The sequence below is a fragment of the Salmo trutta genome, chromosome 40 (assembly GCF_901001165.1).
Source record: "Salmo trutta chromosome 40, fSalTru1.1, whole genome shotgun sequence".
NCBI classification, from domain to species: Eukaryota; Metazoa; Chordata; class Actinopteri; order Salmoniformes; family Salmonidae; genus Salmo; species Salmo trutta.
Window position 1 is genome coordinate 21,750,811 of NC_042996.1, and position 20,689 is coordinate 21,771,499.

At 40.7% G+C, this 20,689-nt stretch overlaps 1 protein-coding gene across 1 annotated transcript; it reads left to right on the forward strand.

Annotated features, from left to right (window-relative positions):
- The first annotated feature begins 1,919 nt into the window (after positions 1 to 1,919).
- LOC115180189 (cadherin-related family member 5-like) lies at positions 1,920 to 19,437 on the forward strand. Its single transcript, XM_029742066.1, has 14 exons — positions 1,920 to 2,131; positions 2,380 to 2,591; positions 2,726 to 2,782; positions 2,916 to 3,008; positions 3,096 to 3,182; positions 3,529 to 3,639; positions 8,049 to 8,222; positions 8,422 to 8,512; positions 11,680 to 11,786; positions 11,976 to 12,176; positions 12,306 to 12,437; positions 14,030 to 14,108; positions 15,698 to 15,879; positions 18,802 to 19,437. Exons 1-14 carry the CDS (start codon positions 2,065 to 2,067, stop codon positions 19,435 to 19,437), a joined length of 2,229 nt encoding a protein of 742 aa, XP_029597926.1. The 5' UTR covers positions 1,920 to 2,064.
- The last annotated feature ends 1,252 nt before the right edge of the window (positions 19,438 to 20,689 follow it).

Sequence of the window (20,689 nt, forward strand, 5' to 3'; positions counted from 1 at the left end):
GCTACGGGTTGGTAGTCATTTAGGCAGGTTACCTTAGTGTTCTTGGGCACAGGGACTATGGTGGTCTGCTTGAAACATTTGGTATTACAGACTCAGACAGGGAGAGGTTGAAAGCTATGATCCCTTATTGATGTCACTTGCTAAATCCACTTCAAATCAGTGTAGATGAAGGGGAGGAGACAGGTTAAAGAACCATTTTTATGCCTTGAGACAATTGAGTCATGGATTGTGTATGTGTGCCATTCGGAGGGTGAATGGGCAAGACAAAAGATTTAAGTGCCTTTGAACAGGGTATGGTAGTAGGTGCCAGGCACACCGGTTTGTGTCAAGAACTGCAACGCTGCTGGGTTTTTCATGCTCAACAATTTCCTGTGTGTATCAAAAACGGTCCACCACCCAAAGGACATCCAGCCAACTTAATAACTCTGGGAAGCAACTCAATATTAGGAAGACGTTCTTAATGTTTTGTCCAACATATCCATGTTGCCGTCGTTATTCCAATTTGGCACAATGAGACAATTATATTTTAAGCGCATCAAATCAGCAGTTATAATCTCAATTGCTACGTCTGTAAAAGTAATCACATTCATCATAAGGTACTATTTGTACTGAACCAAACTATTTGTACTGAACACCAAGTAACCATGGTCTTCCATGAAATTTCAACTGAAAAAGTGAGAGAAAACTATACATTCTGTATCTCTGTTACTAAGCAAGCATAGTATCATTGAGCATGCATGATCTCAAGTAAAGGAAACTTTGGGCGTCCATCGTGAGGTACCTGTACTTCACCTCATGGTCCTCTTGCGCTGTTAGGTCAGGGAGGTCAGATGAGACCTTACAAACACACAAGTCAGACACAGACTAATTCTCACACTGAACCTTATAACTACACAGAGCAGCGTGTGCATGTGTACACTAAAGCCACAGGTGGCATCTAAACACACTGTCCTTTAAGCAGTAAATAGTAAACAGTAAAATATATTAAAGTAAGATTCTATGACAGTAAAGTTGAGAGCAGTAAAGGTGTGTGACCAATCCAGGTCCTGACTGCTGAGAGCATGAAGGAGCGTGACTGACACTCAGCGGACAGTCCTGGACAGAGCAATCTGATAAATGGACCTAACAACAAATGACTAGCCTGGGTGCCAGTCTGTTTCTGCTCTCTTGTCAACTCCATATCGAAATGTCATGCCAAACATGTTTAGCGTGGCAAGGAGTGGAATAGCTAAACAGACTGGTACCTAGGCTAACAATTGTCTAGCACTGGCCCCGGGCTAATCAAACCACAGTCGTTTAATGTGATCAACAACATAAAACAAAACAAACATGAGTCATAATGAATTACGGTAAATTACACAAATTGCCTTGTTTTGGTATAATACATAGCCCTAATAAACGTCAGAGAAAGGAAACTATATAGGATTTAAAAGTGGATTATATGAGGAGCCCAAAAAAGCTTTCAGGCACAGAGGGCACTTAGTGGACACTGAGGTGGGGTTTAACGAGAGAGGCTGCAGTGAAAGTCATGTTACAGCAGAATGCTGTTAGGAGTGACCAAAGAGGGACCAAATAGTTTGTAGCAGTGGTTCCCAACAAGGGGGAATCGGACCCCTGGGGGTACTTGGCCTATCCACAGAGGGTACTTGAGAAGACTCATGAGACCCTAAGTCTACTGATAAAATGCACTACGGGGTACTTCAGGGGTACTGAGGGCAGACAAATTCAGTTGGTAGTACAGTAACTGAAAAAGGTTGGGAACCGCTGGCTTATAGTATTAGAAGGTGGACCAGAGATGAAAGCCAGGATGTAAACAAAGGGGAAACAGTTGTTAACTAGTGCTGGACTGACTGTATTGGAAAACAAACCATTTTAATCACTAAAGCTTTTTTGGATCCTGGTTAGCTAAATGCTGCCAATAATGATTTGCAAATAATACAGAATTTAACATCCTGTCTGCTAGATTAAGTTATACAAATGTAACACTGCCATTTTGTGTTGCTGCTGGTTTCTGTGGGTTGCAGTTGTGGCTCAGAGACTGGAGGCTCAGGAGGCCAGAAGAAGATGCTGAACCCATGGGGGCTGTTCCTCTGCCAGCTGGCAATAAACACATCTTACCATGTCATAAAAGGTAGGCCAGAGTTCAATCAAAACTCTCACTGTGGGGAATAGCGGTCTCTCTTCTTCAGTCGCCTCAACATGGTTTTAGTAATTAACCACTTAAACCAAAACTGCAATGCTACCTGGCTTAAGAGAGAGAACAATGTTACTTATGGCTGAAACGCTAATGTACGTAAGTCATTGAAATGTCATTGAAGTCATTGAAATGTCATTGAACTGAAAGCCATTAACCCCAAATCTGTGTCTTTTGATTGACAGCCAGCCTCTGCCTGGGTGGGTCAGACATCTTTGCGACGGTGAGCGAGAACCGCCCCGTAGGAGAGTTCATTGCGAACCTCAGCATCGTCGGGGAACCTACAGGAGTCAATAGCATCCGCTTGTGCCTCACCGGAGAGAACGCCAATTGGTTCTACCTAGAAGGGAGAACCATCAGGCTAAACTCATCCATTTTCAGAGTCCTGGATCGAGAGGTAATAAGACATCACGCTGTTGCTGTCCTTCTGTTTTAAGTCTTATGCCAGAAAACCAGGTTTGATTGAATAGGACACATTAATATCTTTGACAGTTCATACTTAACCATAATTAATAGCGTTTTCTCTCCAAGCGCCAGGGATCTGTTTTGATGGCAGCATTAACATGTTATGAAGACGACATAATACAGGTAAGCCATCTCAACTAGGCCTACAGCATGTTATTGTTATTCACAACCTGGAAATTAGAATGTGAACTGACTCTAAACTAAGGTGAGGAAATGCCTAAACTGAATTTCTGAAACTACTGTTTTCTTCCTCTAGAGTGAATACAGGGTCATGGTTGAGATCCTGAACGAAAACGATAACAAACCAATGTTCCTTGAGAAGACTATACAACCGCGTTACATAAGTGAGGTAAAAATACATCACACTTTGTTAATATAGATAATCTTGTGTTTCAGATGCATAATGACAGGTCTTCTGTATTTCATCAATCCTCAGCTCACTGCCGTCAACTCTGTAGTCTTCACTGTCAAGGCCATCGATGCTGATGGAGACACCATCACCTACATCATCGACAGAGCCTCGGTATGGTACCATGAGTTTGAATTTACAGAGAATCATGATGGGACAGTGTGTGATAGGATTTAGAGAGTAGGAAGAGTTAATTGACAGCAGTTAAAGTTTAACCAATAAAAACACCTAGCTCTCCAGTAGGCACTTCACGACAGTGCTGAATCCTGTTGTCATGTTCCTGTTGATTTCAAACAATGACCCAATATATCCGCTTATAGCGACAACCCAACATCTACTCAAATTAATTATATTTTAAATGCTCCTAACCTTGCTGATTACACCTCTGTGTCAATCGCTCGGTAGACCATCTGTGCACTAATTTAATGAACATTCATTTGCATGTTCTCTCTCATCCCAGCCTGATGCCAGCTACTTCAGGATGGACCTGCCCAACAGTGGTAAAGTAATCCTGGACAAGCCATTGGACTATGAGACCAAAACCAAGCTGCAGCTAGTCATCTACGCTGTGGTAAGACCTGCTACTTATCAGACCTGGGTTCAAATAGTATTTGTTCTTTCAAATACTTTGAGCGTTTTGATTGAGCCTGTCTTAGGTCCCAGACGGACGGGGTTGCACTTCTTGGACTATTTCAATGGGCTCGTTGAGTCGGACATGCTCAATCAAGCACAGCTGAAGTATTTGAAAGAAAACAAATACCATTTGAACCCATGTCTGCTACTAATCCCCTTTTTCATTAATCAACGAGAACACATTGAGACCTGAGGCCAATAATTATGAAAGCCAGAGGCTATTACTGTGCCACTTCCTGCCTAGTCATATAATTATAATCTGAAGATATGTCATCTATTACTATGCCACTGCCTGACTAGCAGTTATATAGCATTATAATCTACTCAACTATTTATGAGTAAAGCCATCCTCAAACACTTTGTGCCGAGAAACCGATCATAAATAGTTACAATGCATCTTGCAGGCAGCATCATTCTCTAACCTAAAATCTCAAATGCTGAGGAAGGATGTGGCTGGGCTGAATACCTGTCTCCCGACCATGTCTATGTCTTCCCTTACGGAAAAACCACATGAATTTCACGTGAACTCGTGTGATCAAATGTGATTTAATGTGAAGTTAATATGACAACATGTGAAGCAACATGACATAAAACTACGTGGCAACACGTGAGCACATGGGAGAACATGATCGCATGTGAAATGAATGTGAAATAAATGTGACAACATGGGGATGAAACATTTCTACATGCAATACCATGACACTAGACATGTGACAACATTTCAGCACATATGAAAACCCAGGTGTGAAATGTAATTTAGAACATTTTACTTTGAAAGACATAATTTACATTAATTACATTTAAGCAGTCATGGTCCCCTGCATGTTTTGTGTAATTCCCGGTCTGTTGCAGGGACATCCCCAATGAGGTTTTTTAAGATGTTCTTAGAACGTTGTGTCTAGTTGTGGTGAAAATACAGTGAATCTACAACTAGTTACTGTATTTTATTAGCTAAATCCATGTGTTAATGGACAGTATGCTTATTAAAGGACAGTATGCTAATTACTTAGGACTCAACCTCACTTGACTTAACTAAGATTTTAACTCACAACCTCTTGGTTGCTAGCTACCTGAAGTTCCCGCTGTGCCACCAGGTCTGTGGATATAATGGAGACTGGCAAGAATACATTTCTGCAATTTGCCGAAAGTTGCGGTAAAAATAAATATTCACAACAACTTGAAGGTGTTATTTCTATAAAATGACAGTATGCTGCTGTATTCTGATTTCACTTACTGTAACATTTTGTACTGTGACCACAAATAAAAGTATTAAATGGGATTTGAACTCATAACCTCTCGGTCACTAGCAACCTGAAATGTCCTGCTACAGTGCAGCTACACCACCAGATCTGTGACTGTGAAAGAGATATGGCCACAGACTTATTGGCAAGAATGTATCTCTGTGCTTTGCTAAAAGCTGCCCAGAATCAAGTAAATAATTGTCTGATTATCACCACTAAGTTAACATTAACATCATCTACACTTGACGTAGAGTATACAATAATTATTTGAACTTGCAACCTCTTGGTTGGGAGTACATCAATGTTTCTGTAGTACCACGAGGTTCATACTTAATAAGACTACTAAGGATATGGTTAGGGTACAGTGTTGTTACCTGGAGTACAAAAAAGTAAAAAGGTACACTTGACAGGTGCACATATGAACTCACATGGTACAGTTAATTAAGTACCTTGTAGGTATAATTGGACATGTTTCTATCCAATATTTTGAATGTAAGGCACGATCACCACTGCACTTTGATGGCTGGGGGCAATGTACTGGTGGGATTCATTAGCATATTTGGGGGCTTGGTCAAATATAATGGGTAATTGTGCCAACCATCAGTGGAATTATTGTAGCAGTTTAAGTGTTTGATGGTTATGCAGGTACAAGTAAAGCAACTGCTTTAATACTTTCTGTTCTGCAAATGTTGGAAAAGAATGTCAGTAATCAGATGCACTGTGAGGAGGTTACTGTGCATTTTCCAGTAACTTAATGGCAACTTGTTGCTGTGAATTTGTAATTTCTTAACTGTAAACTACTTGTCAGTAAGTTATTGGAAAAGTCACATACTGGCAACATGTTGCCTATAACCTACAGGACACTTGCTGCCACTAGCATCCTTGCCAGTTACCTACTCTGCCATTACTGACTCTTCTATTGACAACATGCACATCACTTGCTGATTGGGAGCATACTTTAACAGCGACAGCCTATCAGAAGATTGCAGGCGTGGCTTATTGGAGGCGTGGCTTTTTTTTGGGGGGGGGCCCTCCATATAAGGCTGTGTCATCCCAGTTAATGTGCTCTGTTCATAAACATTAAGCTTGTACACGGTCAGTTCTGCAGCCTTGTTAAATGCTGACATAAGTGCATGTTATTCCAAAGCACCATAAGATATTTCATTCACAATTGTAATTGTAATAATCACTTTCCTATCAGACTATCAGGTCAGTGAGTGTGATGGATTAGCTACAGTAAATTACTGGGAATCTTACAATAACCCACTTGTAACTAGTTAACAGTAAGTTATTGAAAATTAAACGTTAACTTAATGTTTACCAGCTGCCATTAAGCTAGTGGATATGCATAGTAACCTCTACCGGATATGTGTTTCCCCCGGTTGAGCTAACGTAGGCTACTGTGATTAGCATGAGGTTGTAACAAAAAAATATCCCAGGCCTGCCCAGGTGTGGGCAGAAAGCTTAAATTCTTGTTAATCTAACTGCACTGTCCAATTTACAGTAGCTATTACAGTGGAAGAATACCATGCTACTGTTTGAGGACAGTGCACAATTATGAACTTGAAAATGTATTTGGGCAATCTTGATATAACATTTTGAACAGATATGCAATGGTTCATTGGATCAGTCTAAAACTGTGCACATACACTGCTGCCATCTAGTGGCCAAAATAAAAGTTGCGCCTGAGCTGTAATAATACATTGTGGCTGTTCTCTTGCATTTCAAAGATGGTAAAAAAAAAATACAAAAAAAACTGTTTTTTTCCTTTGTATTATCTTTTACCAGATCTATTGTGTTATATTATCCTACATTAAGTTCACATTAAATATGCATATCCTTACTTCAGGTCCTGAGCTACAGGCAGTTAGATTTGGGTGTCATTTTTGGTGAAAATTGAAAAAAAGGGTCAGATCCTGAAGAGGTTTTAGCAGCGCAGCTCTTGATTGTCACAAGTTCTTACAAAGATTGGAGTTCTTACAAATATTGACATTTCACATGTGAAAACGTGTTTTAGAAGCACTTCAGTTATTCTGACTATTCTCACATCTTTGACTTAATTTACTTATTCCAGCAATTTGAGGGTTTTCTGTATAGTTGTCTGTTGGTGGGGTATATTATTCTGTTTTAATGTTACTGCCGAATCACTAAGATAAATATAAATCGCTTTTCTTGACTGTATTTATAACAAGGTTGGGATTTAATTTGAAGTCCAATGTGTAGCAATACAGTCGAAATCGATTACTGACACAGACATTGTGACGTAGCAGGAAGAATACTGTGAACCAAGAGGTTGTGAGTCAAAATCCCAGGTAAGGACATGTTGAATGATAATTACTGTATAAATAAACATCCAGAATGTAGTAATGTTTGTCAAAGTGTGTAAAATATGTATGTTGAAAACACCATGTTAAAAGTGCTGTGTGTAACATGACTCAGATTGTTATAATAAATATTCTGAGAATCAAACTCAGGGGTAGGCAAAGGGCAGGTCGAGGGCAGGCAGAGGTTCATAATCCAAGGCAGATTCAAATCGGGGACAGAACGGCAGGCAGGCTCAGGGTCAGGACAGGCAGAACCGGGAAGACTAGAAAAGAAAAACTTGAGAACAGGAGAAACACGCTGATAAGACCTGACAAAACAAGACAAACTGGCAACAGAAAACAGGTGTAAATACACAGGGGATAATGGGGGGAAAAAATAGAAGACACCTGGTGGGGGGTGGAGACAAGCACAAGACAGGTGAACAGATCAGGCTGTGACAGTGTGTGGATTATAATGACTCATTATTGTTTGCAGGGGCTCATCACTTGTGAAATCTCAAGTGAACATTTTTATCCACATGTAAAAGGTTATGTGATCGCGTGAAAATCCACATGAGAAACTTCATGTGAAATATCAACCCCTGTGAAGTGTTCCAAAAACACATGGTTTCACATCTGCAAAACATGTAAAAATGTAAAATGTAAAATTGTGATTTTACACATGTGAAATCATGTTTTTCTGTAAGGGTTTGCTCTCAGTCTTGCTAGGTTGAAGAGTTTTCCATTATATTGGGTATCATTACTGAAGCTTAGATAAAATAATAATACATTGCTTTCTCCAGGAAACCAACACCAAGGAGTGGTACAACACTTCCGCCTCTCTGACTGTGAACGTGGAGGACAGGGACGACCATTACCCTCAGTTCCTACCGTGCACACCCATCTCCCAGGACCACAACCACACGCTTGTCTGCACCAACCCCATCTACGTGGTCAACATCACAGAAAAGGACCAGGTGATGACTACTGCTTAGGATGTGCATACTGCATGCAATATTGATTATTTTTGTATTAAACCTTAATATATTAACCAGGAAAGAAACTTGAAGTTATAAATCTCTTTTGCGAGGGCAAACTGTCAGGAGTCAAGATTTAACAATTGATTGATTAAACAATCCATGTGGATTCTAAGATGCAGTAATTCTCTGGTTTCAGGACATGTTACTTAATTTCTCTCCTGGTCCAATTCATGCCGAAGATGGAGACAGAAGCCTTGATACACCTTTGCTCTACTCCATTCTCTCAGGTGTGGGCCTACCTAATAGTGTCTGCTTAATCAATAGGTCACCAGTAGGCAATTTCAAGGCCTATTGAGAGGCCAGTAGACTGCTCTAATATTTATATTTTGAAAGGATTGCATTGCAGCCTTACACTTGAAGTCGGAAGTTTACATACACTTTAGCCAAATACATTTAAACTCAGTTTCACAATTCCTGACATTTAATCCTAGTAAAAAAAATCCCTGTCTTGGGTTAGTAACCTGTTGAGGCCACGGGTTAGCAATGAACCCTGAGACGGGATTGCTAGCAAGGCTGGAAATTCAAAACATCAAAAATCTAATAATTTCAATTTCTCAAACAATCAACTATTTTACACCATTTAAAAGATAAACATCTCCTTAATCTAACCACATTGTTCGATTTTCAAAGAGGCTTTACGGCAAAAGCATAAAGTTAGATTATGTTAGGACAGTACATAGCCACAAAAGTACAAACATCCATTTTCAATTCAAGGTCAGGCGTCACCAAAAGCAGAAACCAGCTAAAATTATGCACCAACCTTTGACAATCTCCATCAGATGACACTCCTAGGACATTATGTTATACAATACATGCATTTTTTGTTCCATCAAGTTCATATTTATATCCAAAAACCGCATTTTACAGTAGCGGTGAAATTCTGATTTTTTTCTTCTCTGAAATGCTTCCGGTGAACGTTACAATTTTCAAAATTACTATTCGAAAACATTGGTAAATTATAATATTGTCATTCAAATAATTATAGTTTAACATTTCGTAAATGATACTGTCTTGCCAAATTTCAAAATAACTTTACTGGGAAATCACAAGTTGCAATAAACCAGGTGCTGTGCTAAGAACAATAAGCTAGCCTAATTAGCTTAGCATCATCTTGTAACCATGTAATATCAATAATACTATTGTCAATAATCCATTACCTTTGATTATCTTCATCCATTGGCAGTTCCAGGAATTCCAGGTCCACAACAAATGTGGTTTCTTTTGACAAAGTTCATAATTGATGTCCAAATAACTCCAAGTTGTTCCATGTTGTTAGCGCTTCGGTGGCTACTAAAAAGTAGCGCGGGGGGGGTGTGTGAAGTCACGGCAAAAAGTTAAAAAAGTTACAAAAATAATCTATTTATGTTTGTTCAAACATGTCAAACGTTGTTTAGCATCAATCTTTAGAGCCATTTTTAACGTGAAACATCAGTAATGTTTCAACCCGACTTCACCTGTGTCTAGAAAAACGTTTTTTAAAAATGTCTCGTGTCTCATGATTGCGCAGGTGCAGGCCATAATGGAAGTGACGACATCCCACGGACGTCAACTTCAATGCATTCTAATTTGCTCCCTGTTAATCATGGAAGCTTCAAAAAACTTTATAAAGATCGCTGACATCTAGTGGAATCCGTAGGAGTTGCGAACTGAATCCTTTCTCACTATGGTATCTAATAAACAATGACACTAAATAGTACAGCCACAAAATTCTCATTTTTTAAAATCTATTTTTCTCAGGTTTTTGCCTGCAATATGAGTTTTGTTATACTTACAGACACCATTCAAACTGTTTTAGAAAATTCAGTGTTTTCTATCCGAATGTGTTAATAATATGCATATCCTAGCTTCTGAGTTGGTGTAGGAGGCAGTTAAAAATGGGCACGTATTTTTTTCAAAATTCTCAATACTGCCACCGTGGCCCGTAGAGGTTTTAAGATCACCATTTTATTTTAAGAATGTCAAATGTCAAAATAATAGGAGAGAATGATTTTTCAGCTTTTATTTATTTCATCACATTCCCAGTGGGTCAGAAGTTTACATACACTCAATTAGTATTTGGTAGCATTGTCTTTAAATTGTTTAACTTGGGTCAAATGTTTCGGGTAGCCCTCCACAAGCTTCCCACAATAAGATGGGTGAATTTTGGCCCATTCCTCCTGACAGAGCTGGTGTAACTGAGTCAGGTTTGTAGGCCTCCTTGCTCACACACGCCTTTTTCAGTTCTGCCCACAAATTTTCTATGGGATTGAGGTCAGGGCTTTGTGATGGCCACTCCAATACCTTGACTTTGTTGTCCTTAAGCCATTTTGTCACAACTTTGGAAGTATGCTTGGCGTCATTGTCCATTTGGAAGACCCATTTGCGACCAAGCTTTAACTTCCTGACTGATGTCTTGAGATGTTGCTTCAATATATCCATATAATTTTCTTACCTCATGATGCCATCTATTTTGTGAAATGCACCAGTCCCTCCTGCAGCAAAGCACCCCCACAACATGATGCTGCCACCCCCGTGCTTCACGGTTGGGATGGTGTTATTCGGCTTGCAAGCCTCACCCTTTTTCCTCCAAACACAACAATGGTCATTATGGCCAAACAGTTCTATTTTCGTTTCATCAGACCAGAGGACATTTCTCCAAAAAGTACGGTCTTTGTCCCCATGTAAAGTTGCAAACCCTAGTCTGACTTTTTTATGGAGGTTTTGGCGCAGTGGCTTCTTCCTCGCTGAGAGGCCTTTCAGGTTATGTTGATATAGGACTCGTTTTACTGTGGATATAGATACTTTTGTACGTGTTTCCTCCAGCATCTTCACAAGGTCCTTTGCTGTGGTTCTGGGATTGATTTGCACTTTTCGCGCCAAAGTATGTTCATCTCTAGGAAACAGAACGCGTCTCCTTCCTGAGAGGTATGATGGCTGCATGGTCTTGGCTGATTTCTTTTGATTTTCCCATGATGTCATGCAAAGAGGCAATGAGTTTGAAGGTAGGCTTTGAAATACATCCACAGGTACACCTTCAATTGACTCAAATGATGTCAATTCGCCTATCAGAAGCTTCTAAAGCCATGACATCATTTTCTGGAATTTTCCAAGTTGTTAAAATGCACAGTCAACTTAGTGTATGTAATCTTCTGACCCACTGGAATTGTGATAGAGTGAATTATAAGTGAAATAATCTGTCTGTAAACAATTGTTGGAAAAATTACTTGTGTCATGCACAAAGTAGATGTCCTAACCGACTTGCCAAAACTATAGTTTGTTAACAAGAAATTTGTGGAGTGGTTGAAAAACAAGTTTTAATGACTCTTACCTAAGTGTATGTAAACTTCCGACTTCAACTGTATATGGCCATTCTGTGTGGCATCCCGTGTATTTACCTGTAACACATGTGCCTCAGGTGCTGACAAAAACAGGTTTCAGATTGACAACCAAACAGCAGAGATCACATTGACAAGACGGGTGGAAAACAGACATCTGACACCTATACTCCGACTACGCATCATGGTAAGAAAATCTTGATTGAAACAATGATAAAAGCACTAGTATCAGTAGCATGTCTTATCAAAAAGCCACAAAAGACAATGTTAAGTCCAATACTAAGAGCCTTTTAAAATCTAATTTGGTAACCGAATAGATCTGAAAATTGATCTTCCTGGACTGTTTGACATTGAAAACATCATCAATCATCTACAGGCATCTCAGCTGAATGACCCAAAGAAGTATAGTGTGGCGACAGCGCTGGTCCGGGTGCTAGCAGAGAACCGGTTCCCTCCCCTCTTTAACAGAACCACGTACAAGGGCTTCATCATTGAGAGCTCCAGCCCTGCCACGCTAGTCTCCACCTATGGGAACGAGGTGCTTCTCATCCAAGCCATAGACCAGGACTTTGTAGATGTAAGCGGTGGGATAATATGTGTGTCTGACAAAATTTTGTTAGTATAAAGGGATAATAAACAAAAGTTTTTTCATCCCATCTTGGTTCTTGGTACATCCTGTCTTGCTTCACCTTCCCTCTATTTGCAGGGGGTGAATCCAAAAATGCATTATTCTCTCCAGCCCACACTAGCCACCACTGGACTGTACCACATCACCGAGGAAGGGGTTATCATCGCTAAGACCGACCGCCTACGACCCTTTGACAGGCACATCCTAGAGGTAAGGTCATAATCGGACAAATATATACTGAACAAAAATATATAACGCAACATGCAACAATTTCAAAGTTTATTAAGTTACAATTCAAATGAAGAAATCAGTCAATTTAAATAAATATATTAGGGCCTAATCTATTGATTTCACATGACTGGGAATACAGCTATGCATCTGTTGGTCACAGATGCCTTTTAAAAATAGGTAGGGGCGTGGATCAGAAAACCAATCAGTATCTAGTGTTACCACCCTTTTCCTCATGCAGTGTGACACATCTCCTTCGCATAAAGTTGATCAGGCTGTTGATTGGGGCCTGTGGAATGTTGCTGGATATTGGCGGGAATTGGAACAGTGTCGTACACGTTGATCCAGAGCATTCCAAACATGCTCAATGGGTGACATGTTTGGTGAGTTTGCAAGCCACGGACGAACTGGGAAATGTTCAGCTTCCAGGAATTGTGTACAGATCCTTGGAACAAGGGGCCGTGTATTAACATACTAAAACATGAGGTGATGGCGGCGGATGAATGGCACGACAATGGGCCTCAGGATTTCGTCACGATATCTCTTTGCATTCAAATTGCCATAAATAAAATTAAATCGTATTCGTTGTCCATAGTTTATGACTGCCCATACCATAACCCAACCGCCACCATAGGGCACTCTGTTCACAACGTTGACATCAGCAAACCACTCACCCACACAACACCATTGACAAATTCTCTAAAAATGGCGTTGGAGAGGGCTTATAGTCGAGAAATGAACATTCAATTCTCTGGCAACAGCTCTGGTGGACATTCCTGCAGTCAGCATGCCAATTGCACGCTCCCTCAAAACATCTGTGCCATTGTGTTACAAAACTGCACATTTTAGAGTGGCCTTTTATTGCCCTGCACAAAGTGCACCTGTGTATTGATCGTGCTGTTTAATCAACTTCTTGATATGCCAGACCTGTCATGTGGATGGCAAAGGAGAAATGCTCACTAAGAGGAATATAAACAAATTTGTGCACAACATTTGAGAGAAATAAACTTTGTGGGTATGGAACATTTCTGGGATATTTTATTTCAGCTCATGAAACATGGGACCAACACTTTAAATGTTGCATTTATATATTTTTTTCAGTGTAAAAACCCAGATGAGTTTGTTAAACAGGGACAGTTGGTTTTACTAGTCGTCCCTGGCTAACTGTATAGCTAGGTTAGGCCAATAAGTGGTCCAGTAGTAATACAACTGTAGGTAACACACACACACATTAAAATTAGCTTCACTTAAGATTAGGGTTAGAAATACACAGAATCCTTTTTGGGCTCCGAATCTACACTGCCCTATCAAGCTAAAAGGCAGTAACTGCTCATAGCGTGGAACTGAGAAATATTGCTTTTATTTACCTTGGTTCCACAGTAACTTAAAGTCATTTTTGCTATATTAAATACATGCTTAATCACGTGGACAAGTATCCTGCCTCTATGGTGTTGTGTTTTGGAGAAAATGGGGGTCATGTTAGCAGTAACTCATTTTAGACCAAATGAGCAGTTACTGCCTTTTTGCTTGGTAGGGCAGTACAGTTCTCTGTATTATCATTATTTATCCTATAGGTGGTCGCTATGGATGAGGAATCAGGTGAGGTTGCTAAAGCCTCAGTCGACATAGAGCTGCTACAAAGAAGTCAGCCAAGTAAGTACTGAGCATTACTGATGCATCAGGGGGGGAAGAGGCTGATGAGGATACAGGAAACCCACGTACAAAGACAGATCACACACACAGTATCAGCTCTTTGACAGGTAGTGAAAGTCACAATGACAGTACTGTGCACACACACAACATAGGGAGCAGATCAACACTGGTTAATCCACTATGCTCGCTGAATGTCAACAAAGAACAATTCCATTTTCTTACAGTGTAGCCTATAGATGCAGGAAAGAAAGTGAACTCGACCAAAACAATGGAAATGCCATGGCAACGCCACTCACGCATCCCCCATGGGGGGAAAGATTCAGAATCTCCTCATTGCCCCCCCTTCAAAATTAGCCTACATTTAGGCTATGGTATTTCACCCTATTTTGGGGTAAAAATCAGAGTGTAATGCTTGTATGGATGTCAACCCCAATACATGTTCATGTCATTGTCACCAACCAACTGCATTACACTTAAACACAGCTTCAAGTAGCACCACCAATTTCTATATGGCTAGCTATGTTACGATCGGCAGTTAACAGAACTCTTCTCTAACCCCTAAATTGACTATTACTAAATATTATGCAGTGAAAACAGCCAAACATACTGTATCTAAATCGGATTTTAGTAACCACATTGTGGGTCTATTAGAAAACAAAAATCATGATGGATTTGACATACATCCACTTTGTAAAACCAGATTCTTGGAATGCGCGCAAACGACGGCGTACTTGTTCTTTCCCCACGGTCTGACTTCTTTACAGCGGAGTCCGAAATGATTGACACCCTTGATATGTGAAAGATGAGCAAAAATGACTGTATAACATATAGAATTGAAAAACGGAGCTACAGTATATTGCATGCTCCCAAATTTTGGTAAAAATTATTTGATACTAATAAAATATATTTTGTTTAACAAGTAATAAAATCTATATTTTTAAGGTAGGGGTCAAAATGATTGACACCCTGTTTTCAATACCTTACCTTGCGAGGATAACGGAACTGAGCCTTTTACTAAAATGTTTTATGAGTTGGAGAACACATTGGGAGGGATCGTAGACCATCCCTCCATACAGAATCATTCCAGATCCTTTATATTCTTGGTATGTGCTTATAGACTGCCCTCTTCAATTCATAACACAGGTTTCCAATGTGCTTTAAGTCCGGAGACTACGATGGCCATTGCAAAATGTGGATTTTGTGGCTGATAAACCATTTCTTTGTGGATTTTAATGTGTGGTTGAAGTTATTGTCTTGCTGGAAGATCCACTTAGATTCTCCCAGTTCACCCCTCCTCTCCCCTTCCATACACTGTCAATCACGCTACTCCTGACAACATGGACACAATATGATGAGTTAAACCAGGCAACTGGCTGCTCGAACTTCCCAGAATGTATTTTCTCCCCATTCAAAAAACTGTAGACAGAGACTGCTTACAAAACAGACAAACTTTCTCTTCAACTGGGCTTCAGGCACAAAGTCTGGATGAATGAATAAGACTCTGCAGGGTTATGAGCAAAGTGAAAATGGACCAGTTGTGTGAGCTGCTGGACTTCATCCGCTAACCCGCCTCTCCTATCCCTCCATAGTTCCATGGACACCTTTCAGAGACATGGATGTGAGGATGGCTGGCGGTATCATGGGTGGGATGCTGCTGCTGTTAGTGACCACCCTGTTCCTGCTGATCCGATGGGCCAAGAGGAGGAGGAGGAGACAGAGACAAAACCCGGCCGGACGAGGGGCTGTCGCCCTGGGGAAACACCTCAAAGTGGTAAGGGCTGCTCCATGCACACATAACACACACACTACTGTATACACACACAGGGGCACGCACACACCATTTGCTGGCCAGTGGCGACTGAATGAATGAATGATAAGGAATGGCAAGGATACATACAGTATAAGCATGCAAAAACATGTAGACCCTCTGACTATTACAATCAAACACAATCAAGCAACTAAGGATAGTATGCTTATACAAGCCTAATCTAAGCTAAATGTGTCATTAAACAGGTTTCCATCCAACCTTTTTATGCAAGTAAAGTACATGTCAGATAAGAAATGTCACGACAGGCCTGATGGAAAAGTTCCAATTTTCGACAAAATACGCTAGATAAAGTGGGATTTTTTTGTGTCGGTAAAATTAATTATGCGTGAAATGGCGGCGGAAACGCCTTTAAGCGCAAATATTGCTATAATAACCATCATATTCAAGTAAACTTGGAGTCACGAGATCCTCCCACTCCGACTCGGGAAATCATGCGGTTTATTAGGCTACAGGTGAAATAAATGATGATCAACTTCACAGGGTGGTGAAAGTGCATGGTGATCTTGATGCTCCTTTCCAATAAATATCAAGGGTCTGATTCTGGTGACATGATGATCGATGCTTGACTGCCATTTGACAAATAAAAACATCCATAATAATCTCATCATGTAGACTAGCCTACCCGCACTGTATCTCGAGGTGTTGGCTAGAGCGCATGTGCCAATAACATAGTAAGCACATTTGCGATTTAACGCAACCGTTTTTGTGACAAAATTATATCAGATTTTTATCCGCAAAAAAAGTCAATTTGGTGGAAACACTGGTGGGAAAATGTACATATTTTCTTTATAAAGTTTTTAAAATCTGTCGCCAATTGGATGGAAACCTACCTACTGTCTAATCTAAACTAATCGACCACTTATCTAAACTACAGAGTAATCCAATTTTTTTTTTTTTTTTTAAACATGTCTGTAACGCCATATCAACCACAACCTTTGAGCTCTGACTCCTAAACCAGTGGTCGGCACAACAAGTTAAAACTCAGCATATCAGACCCTCTTTCCTTTCTCCCCTCCTCACTCTACGCTCCTGACGTCTCTTTTCACTAATGCTGTTTATGTCGAGTTTAAGGTGGTTCCAGATGGTGAGTTTTCATGCACGCATTGCTTTGACGTACGCACTAGAGTGATGTTGTGGTTGTGACAGTGAGATGGTGTAATGTGTGTTAGATGCGTACATGTGATGCACTTCCATTGCATAATTATGCAAATAGGAGTATGACACCTGTGGTTGTACTGTGATGTTGCGGTTCTGCTTTGTTTTTTTGTATGTAAATGTTACACATTGGTGATATGTAACAACAGTAACACATATAACATAATAGTTGTACAGCTCCAAAAGTATTGGGACAGTGGCGTTTTTGTTGTTTTGGCTCTGTATTCCAGCACTTTGGATTTCAAATGATACAACGACTAGAAGGTTAAATTGTAACTGTCAGCTTTCATTTTGCACCATTTTAGGGGACCAAACTATTGGGACAAATTGACTTATGAGTATTAAAGTAGTAAAGTTAAGTGGTCCCATATTCATAGCACACAATGATTACAGAACTAGCACATACGCAGAAGGTACAGATGGTCAGAGTGACTCTGTTTTGGTTGTGTTTTAGATTTTTTTGTGCCCAATAGAGTCACTTTTATTGTAAATGCGAAATTAATGTTTGAAAACATTAAATGTGGATGCTACCATGATTATGGATTATCCTGAATGAATCGTGAATAATGATGGGTGAGAAAGTTAGACGCACAAATATCATACCCCCAAGACATGCTAATACAATAACAGTGGAGGTTAGCATTTCCTGGTGGGTATGATATGATATTTATGCCTCTGTACCTTGCTCACTCATCATTACTCATGATTCATTCAGGATTATCCGTAATCATGGTAGCACAGAGCCAAAACAAAAACTGTCACTGTCAATACTTTTTGGAGCTCACTGTATGTAATAGTATTGCATATGTAATTATTTTGAGTTTGGTGATGAGGTGAAATACTGACCTGCTTATGTTTTGCATCGTAGACCGAAGACGATTTATGGTCAGTACCCAACCCCATGTGTAAGGGGAATATTATAGATGCAGTCATAGAATAGATCTAGTATCTATCTCTATGGATTTAGTATGCTAATGTTTTGTGCTTTGAATATTTCGAAAACGGAGTGGCTGCGTGACCAGATTCTCTGACCAACCGTACCTTCTGTGTATGTGCGATTCGGCTGGCCAGAGGTGAAACAGGCTTCTCTGGCGAATTTCAATGGTTTGCGGTCTATCATATCGTTTGGTGTTGCATGATCATTGAAAGACGAAATAACGGCTGTATGTTATTTATAGTTCAAATTCAGTTTTGCCCCAATGCAATGTGTAGACAGCGATAGGCTACATGCATTTGGTTTCACACCACATTTAGGATAAGGATATAGCAAAAAAATATTGTTTGCACACTGCTCATGTTCGTGCTACTGCGTTATCCTTAGTTACAACAGACAGAGAAGGTTGTAGCTACACGTCAATCATGTCTTAAATTAGCCTACAAAATATAGAAATGTGTGCGTAAAGTAACACATGGACAGAATGTTGTTTAGCTGTGGGGAAGAGGCATCCTGGGGGATGGTGTATGGGTGTGGAGGGGCGGTTTGATCTGGTCGCGCAGCCTCTGCTTTTCAGAAAACACTGTCAAATGTGCTGAATTTGAAACACTACGTGTCCATAATTGTCCAATGTACTTCTGAAATTCTGAACAACACCAATGAGACTTTTGAACGGACAAGGACAACACTGCATCAGTTGGAACGTAACAAGTCACAAAACAATCATTTCACCTCAAAGCAACCCTCTAAATGCCCCTTATTTCCGTGATTGACAGGTGAACTCGGGCCGGCCCATGATCCCCCTGGTCGAGGAGGTCTCCTACCAGAACGAAGGGTTCAGCATAGACTATGAGGCCTCGGGAGGTTCCGGAAGCCTCCTTGGGAGACATGGGATCTACACCAGGAAACAGTCGCTGATCCCGCCACCGCCACGCTGCCACAGCAGCCATCCAGACTGCGGTTCCAGTACCGTAACAGGTGACATGCTGCCTATACTGGTGATGCCAGAGCCCCTGGTTAAAGACCTCACTCCCTCCCTCATCTCCAATGGCAGGAAAGGTGACAGCACCATCAGCACAGGGGCTGTGACAAAAGACGAGACGGAGAGGAATAAGCAGAGGGATATGGAGAAAGAGGAGGAGAGGGAATGGGAGAAGCAGTGGGAACGCGCTGTTGGCACAAAAGAGAAGAGAAATTCTGAGGGGGAAAGGACGGATATGTCGAGAGATGTTTTGGGTGCTTCTAGTGAGACCGCAGATGTAAGCGAGGCCCCTGAGGACCAAACAAACCCAGAAAAGCCTCAGAGCCAGAGGATGAAAACACACCAAATCAGAGAACCCAAAGACGGGCACAAAAGCACTTCTGAAGAGTCGTCTGAGGCAGAAAAATCAATATTAGACTATGCACTCTGATCGGTCTTTCAGACGATTATGACATAGCCTCGGAGGACGACCAGGTCCCGTTACTCCAGTATCAGGACGTCAAGGGGGGAAATGCAGCGCAAGGGCTCAGCGAAACAAACCAGCGATCAAGCAAACAGCTGACCAAGTAACCCACATATGCACCATTCAGACTCACACTCTGGGCTTCAGACTCACATTGAAGATACAAAATAACTAACGATTTATTTAAAAATAAAACTGACATTATGGAGCCAAACGAACTCTGTACACAGACAAAAATGTATATAAATTGTTTTTTCTCTCTCCAATTCCATATGATTATGTTGGGCCTAAATGAGCTCAACAACTTTTCAGGTCTTGAATGAGTAAATGGACGTATGTAAATCTGAGAACAAAAACATGTGTTTTCTGAAAAACTGTGTGGGACCAGCCTTAATGCGAATGAAGCCATTCTGTATTGCTTTAATTTGCAGTGTTAAAGGACTAGTATTTCAGGAATTAAAGTCAAAATCTAAGCGCATGCAATGTAACTACAGTGTTGGGGAAGCTACTCTGAAAATATAGCTTACCAAAGCCATCAATTACTTCCCACTGGAAGAAGTTAAGCTACACTAAAGTTACCCTTATGAAAAATATAGTTACTTAGCTAAAGTTAATTTGAAAAAGTAGTTCACTACATCCAAACTACTTAGGTAAAAATGATCATATCTAAATCTGAAATGTCATAGACTACATGTTTGACGGTGGGGATGGTATTCTTGGGGTCATAGGCAGCATTCCTCCTCCTCCAAACAGTTGAGTTGATGCCAAAGAGCTCCATTTTGGTCTTATCTGACCACTACACTTTCACCCAGTTGTCCTCTGAATCATTCAGATGTTCATTGGCAAACTTCAGACGGGCATGTATATGTGCTTTCTTGAGCAGGGGGACCTTGCGGGTGCTGCAGGATTTCAGTCCTTCACGGCATAGTGTGTTACCAATTGTTTTCTCGGTGACTATGGTCCCAGCTGCCTTGAGATCATTGACAAGATCCTCCCGTGTAGTTCTGGGACTGATTCCTCACCGTTCTCATGATCATTGCAACTCCACGAAGTGAGATCTTGCATGGAGCCCCAGGCCGAGGGAGATTGACAGTTCTTTTGTGTTTCTTCCATTTGCGAATAACCGCACCAACTGTTGTCACCTTCTCACCAAGCTGCTTGGCGATGGTCTTGTAGCCCATTCCAGCCTTGTGTAGGTCTACAATCTTGTCCCTGACAT

What these genes read in the sequence shown, in the direction of transcription:
- LOC115180189 (XM_029742066.1), top strand. Translation starts at nt 2,065, where the DNA reads ATGCTGAACCCATGGGGGCTGTTCCTCTGCCAGCTGGCAATAAACACA. An exon ending in ATGAAGACGACATAATACAG is followed by an intron (nt 2,783 to 2,915) that starts GTAAGCCATCTC and finishes TTCTTCCTCTAG; the next exon opens with AGTGAATACAGGGTCATGGT. An exon ending in AACCGCGTTACATAAGTGAG is followed by an intron (nt 3,009 to 3,095) that starts GTAAAAATACAT and finishes ATCAATCCTCAG; the next exon opens with CTCACTGCCGTCAACTCTGT.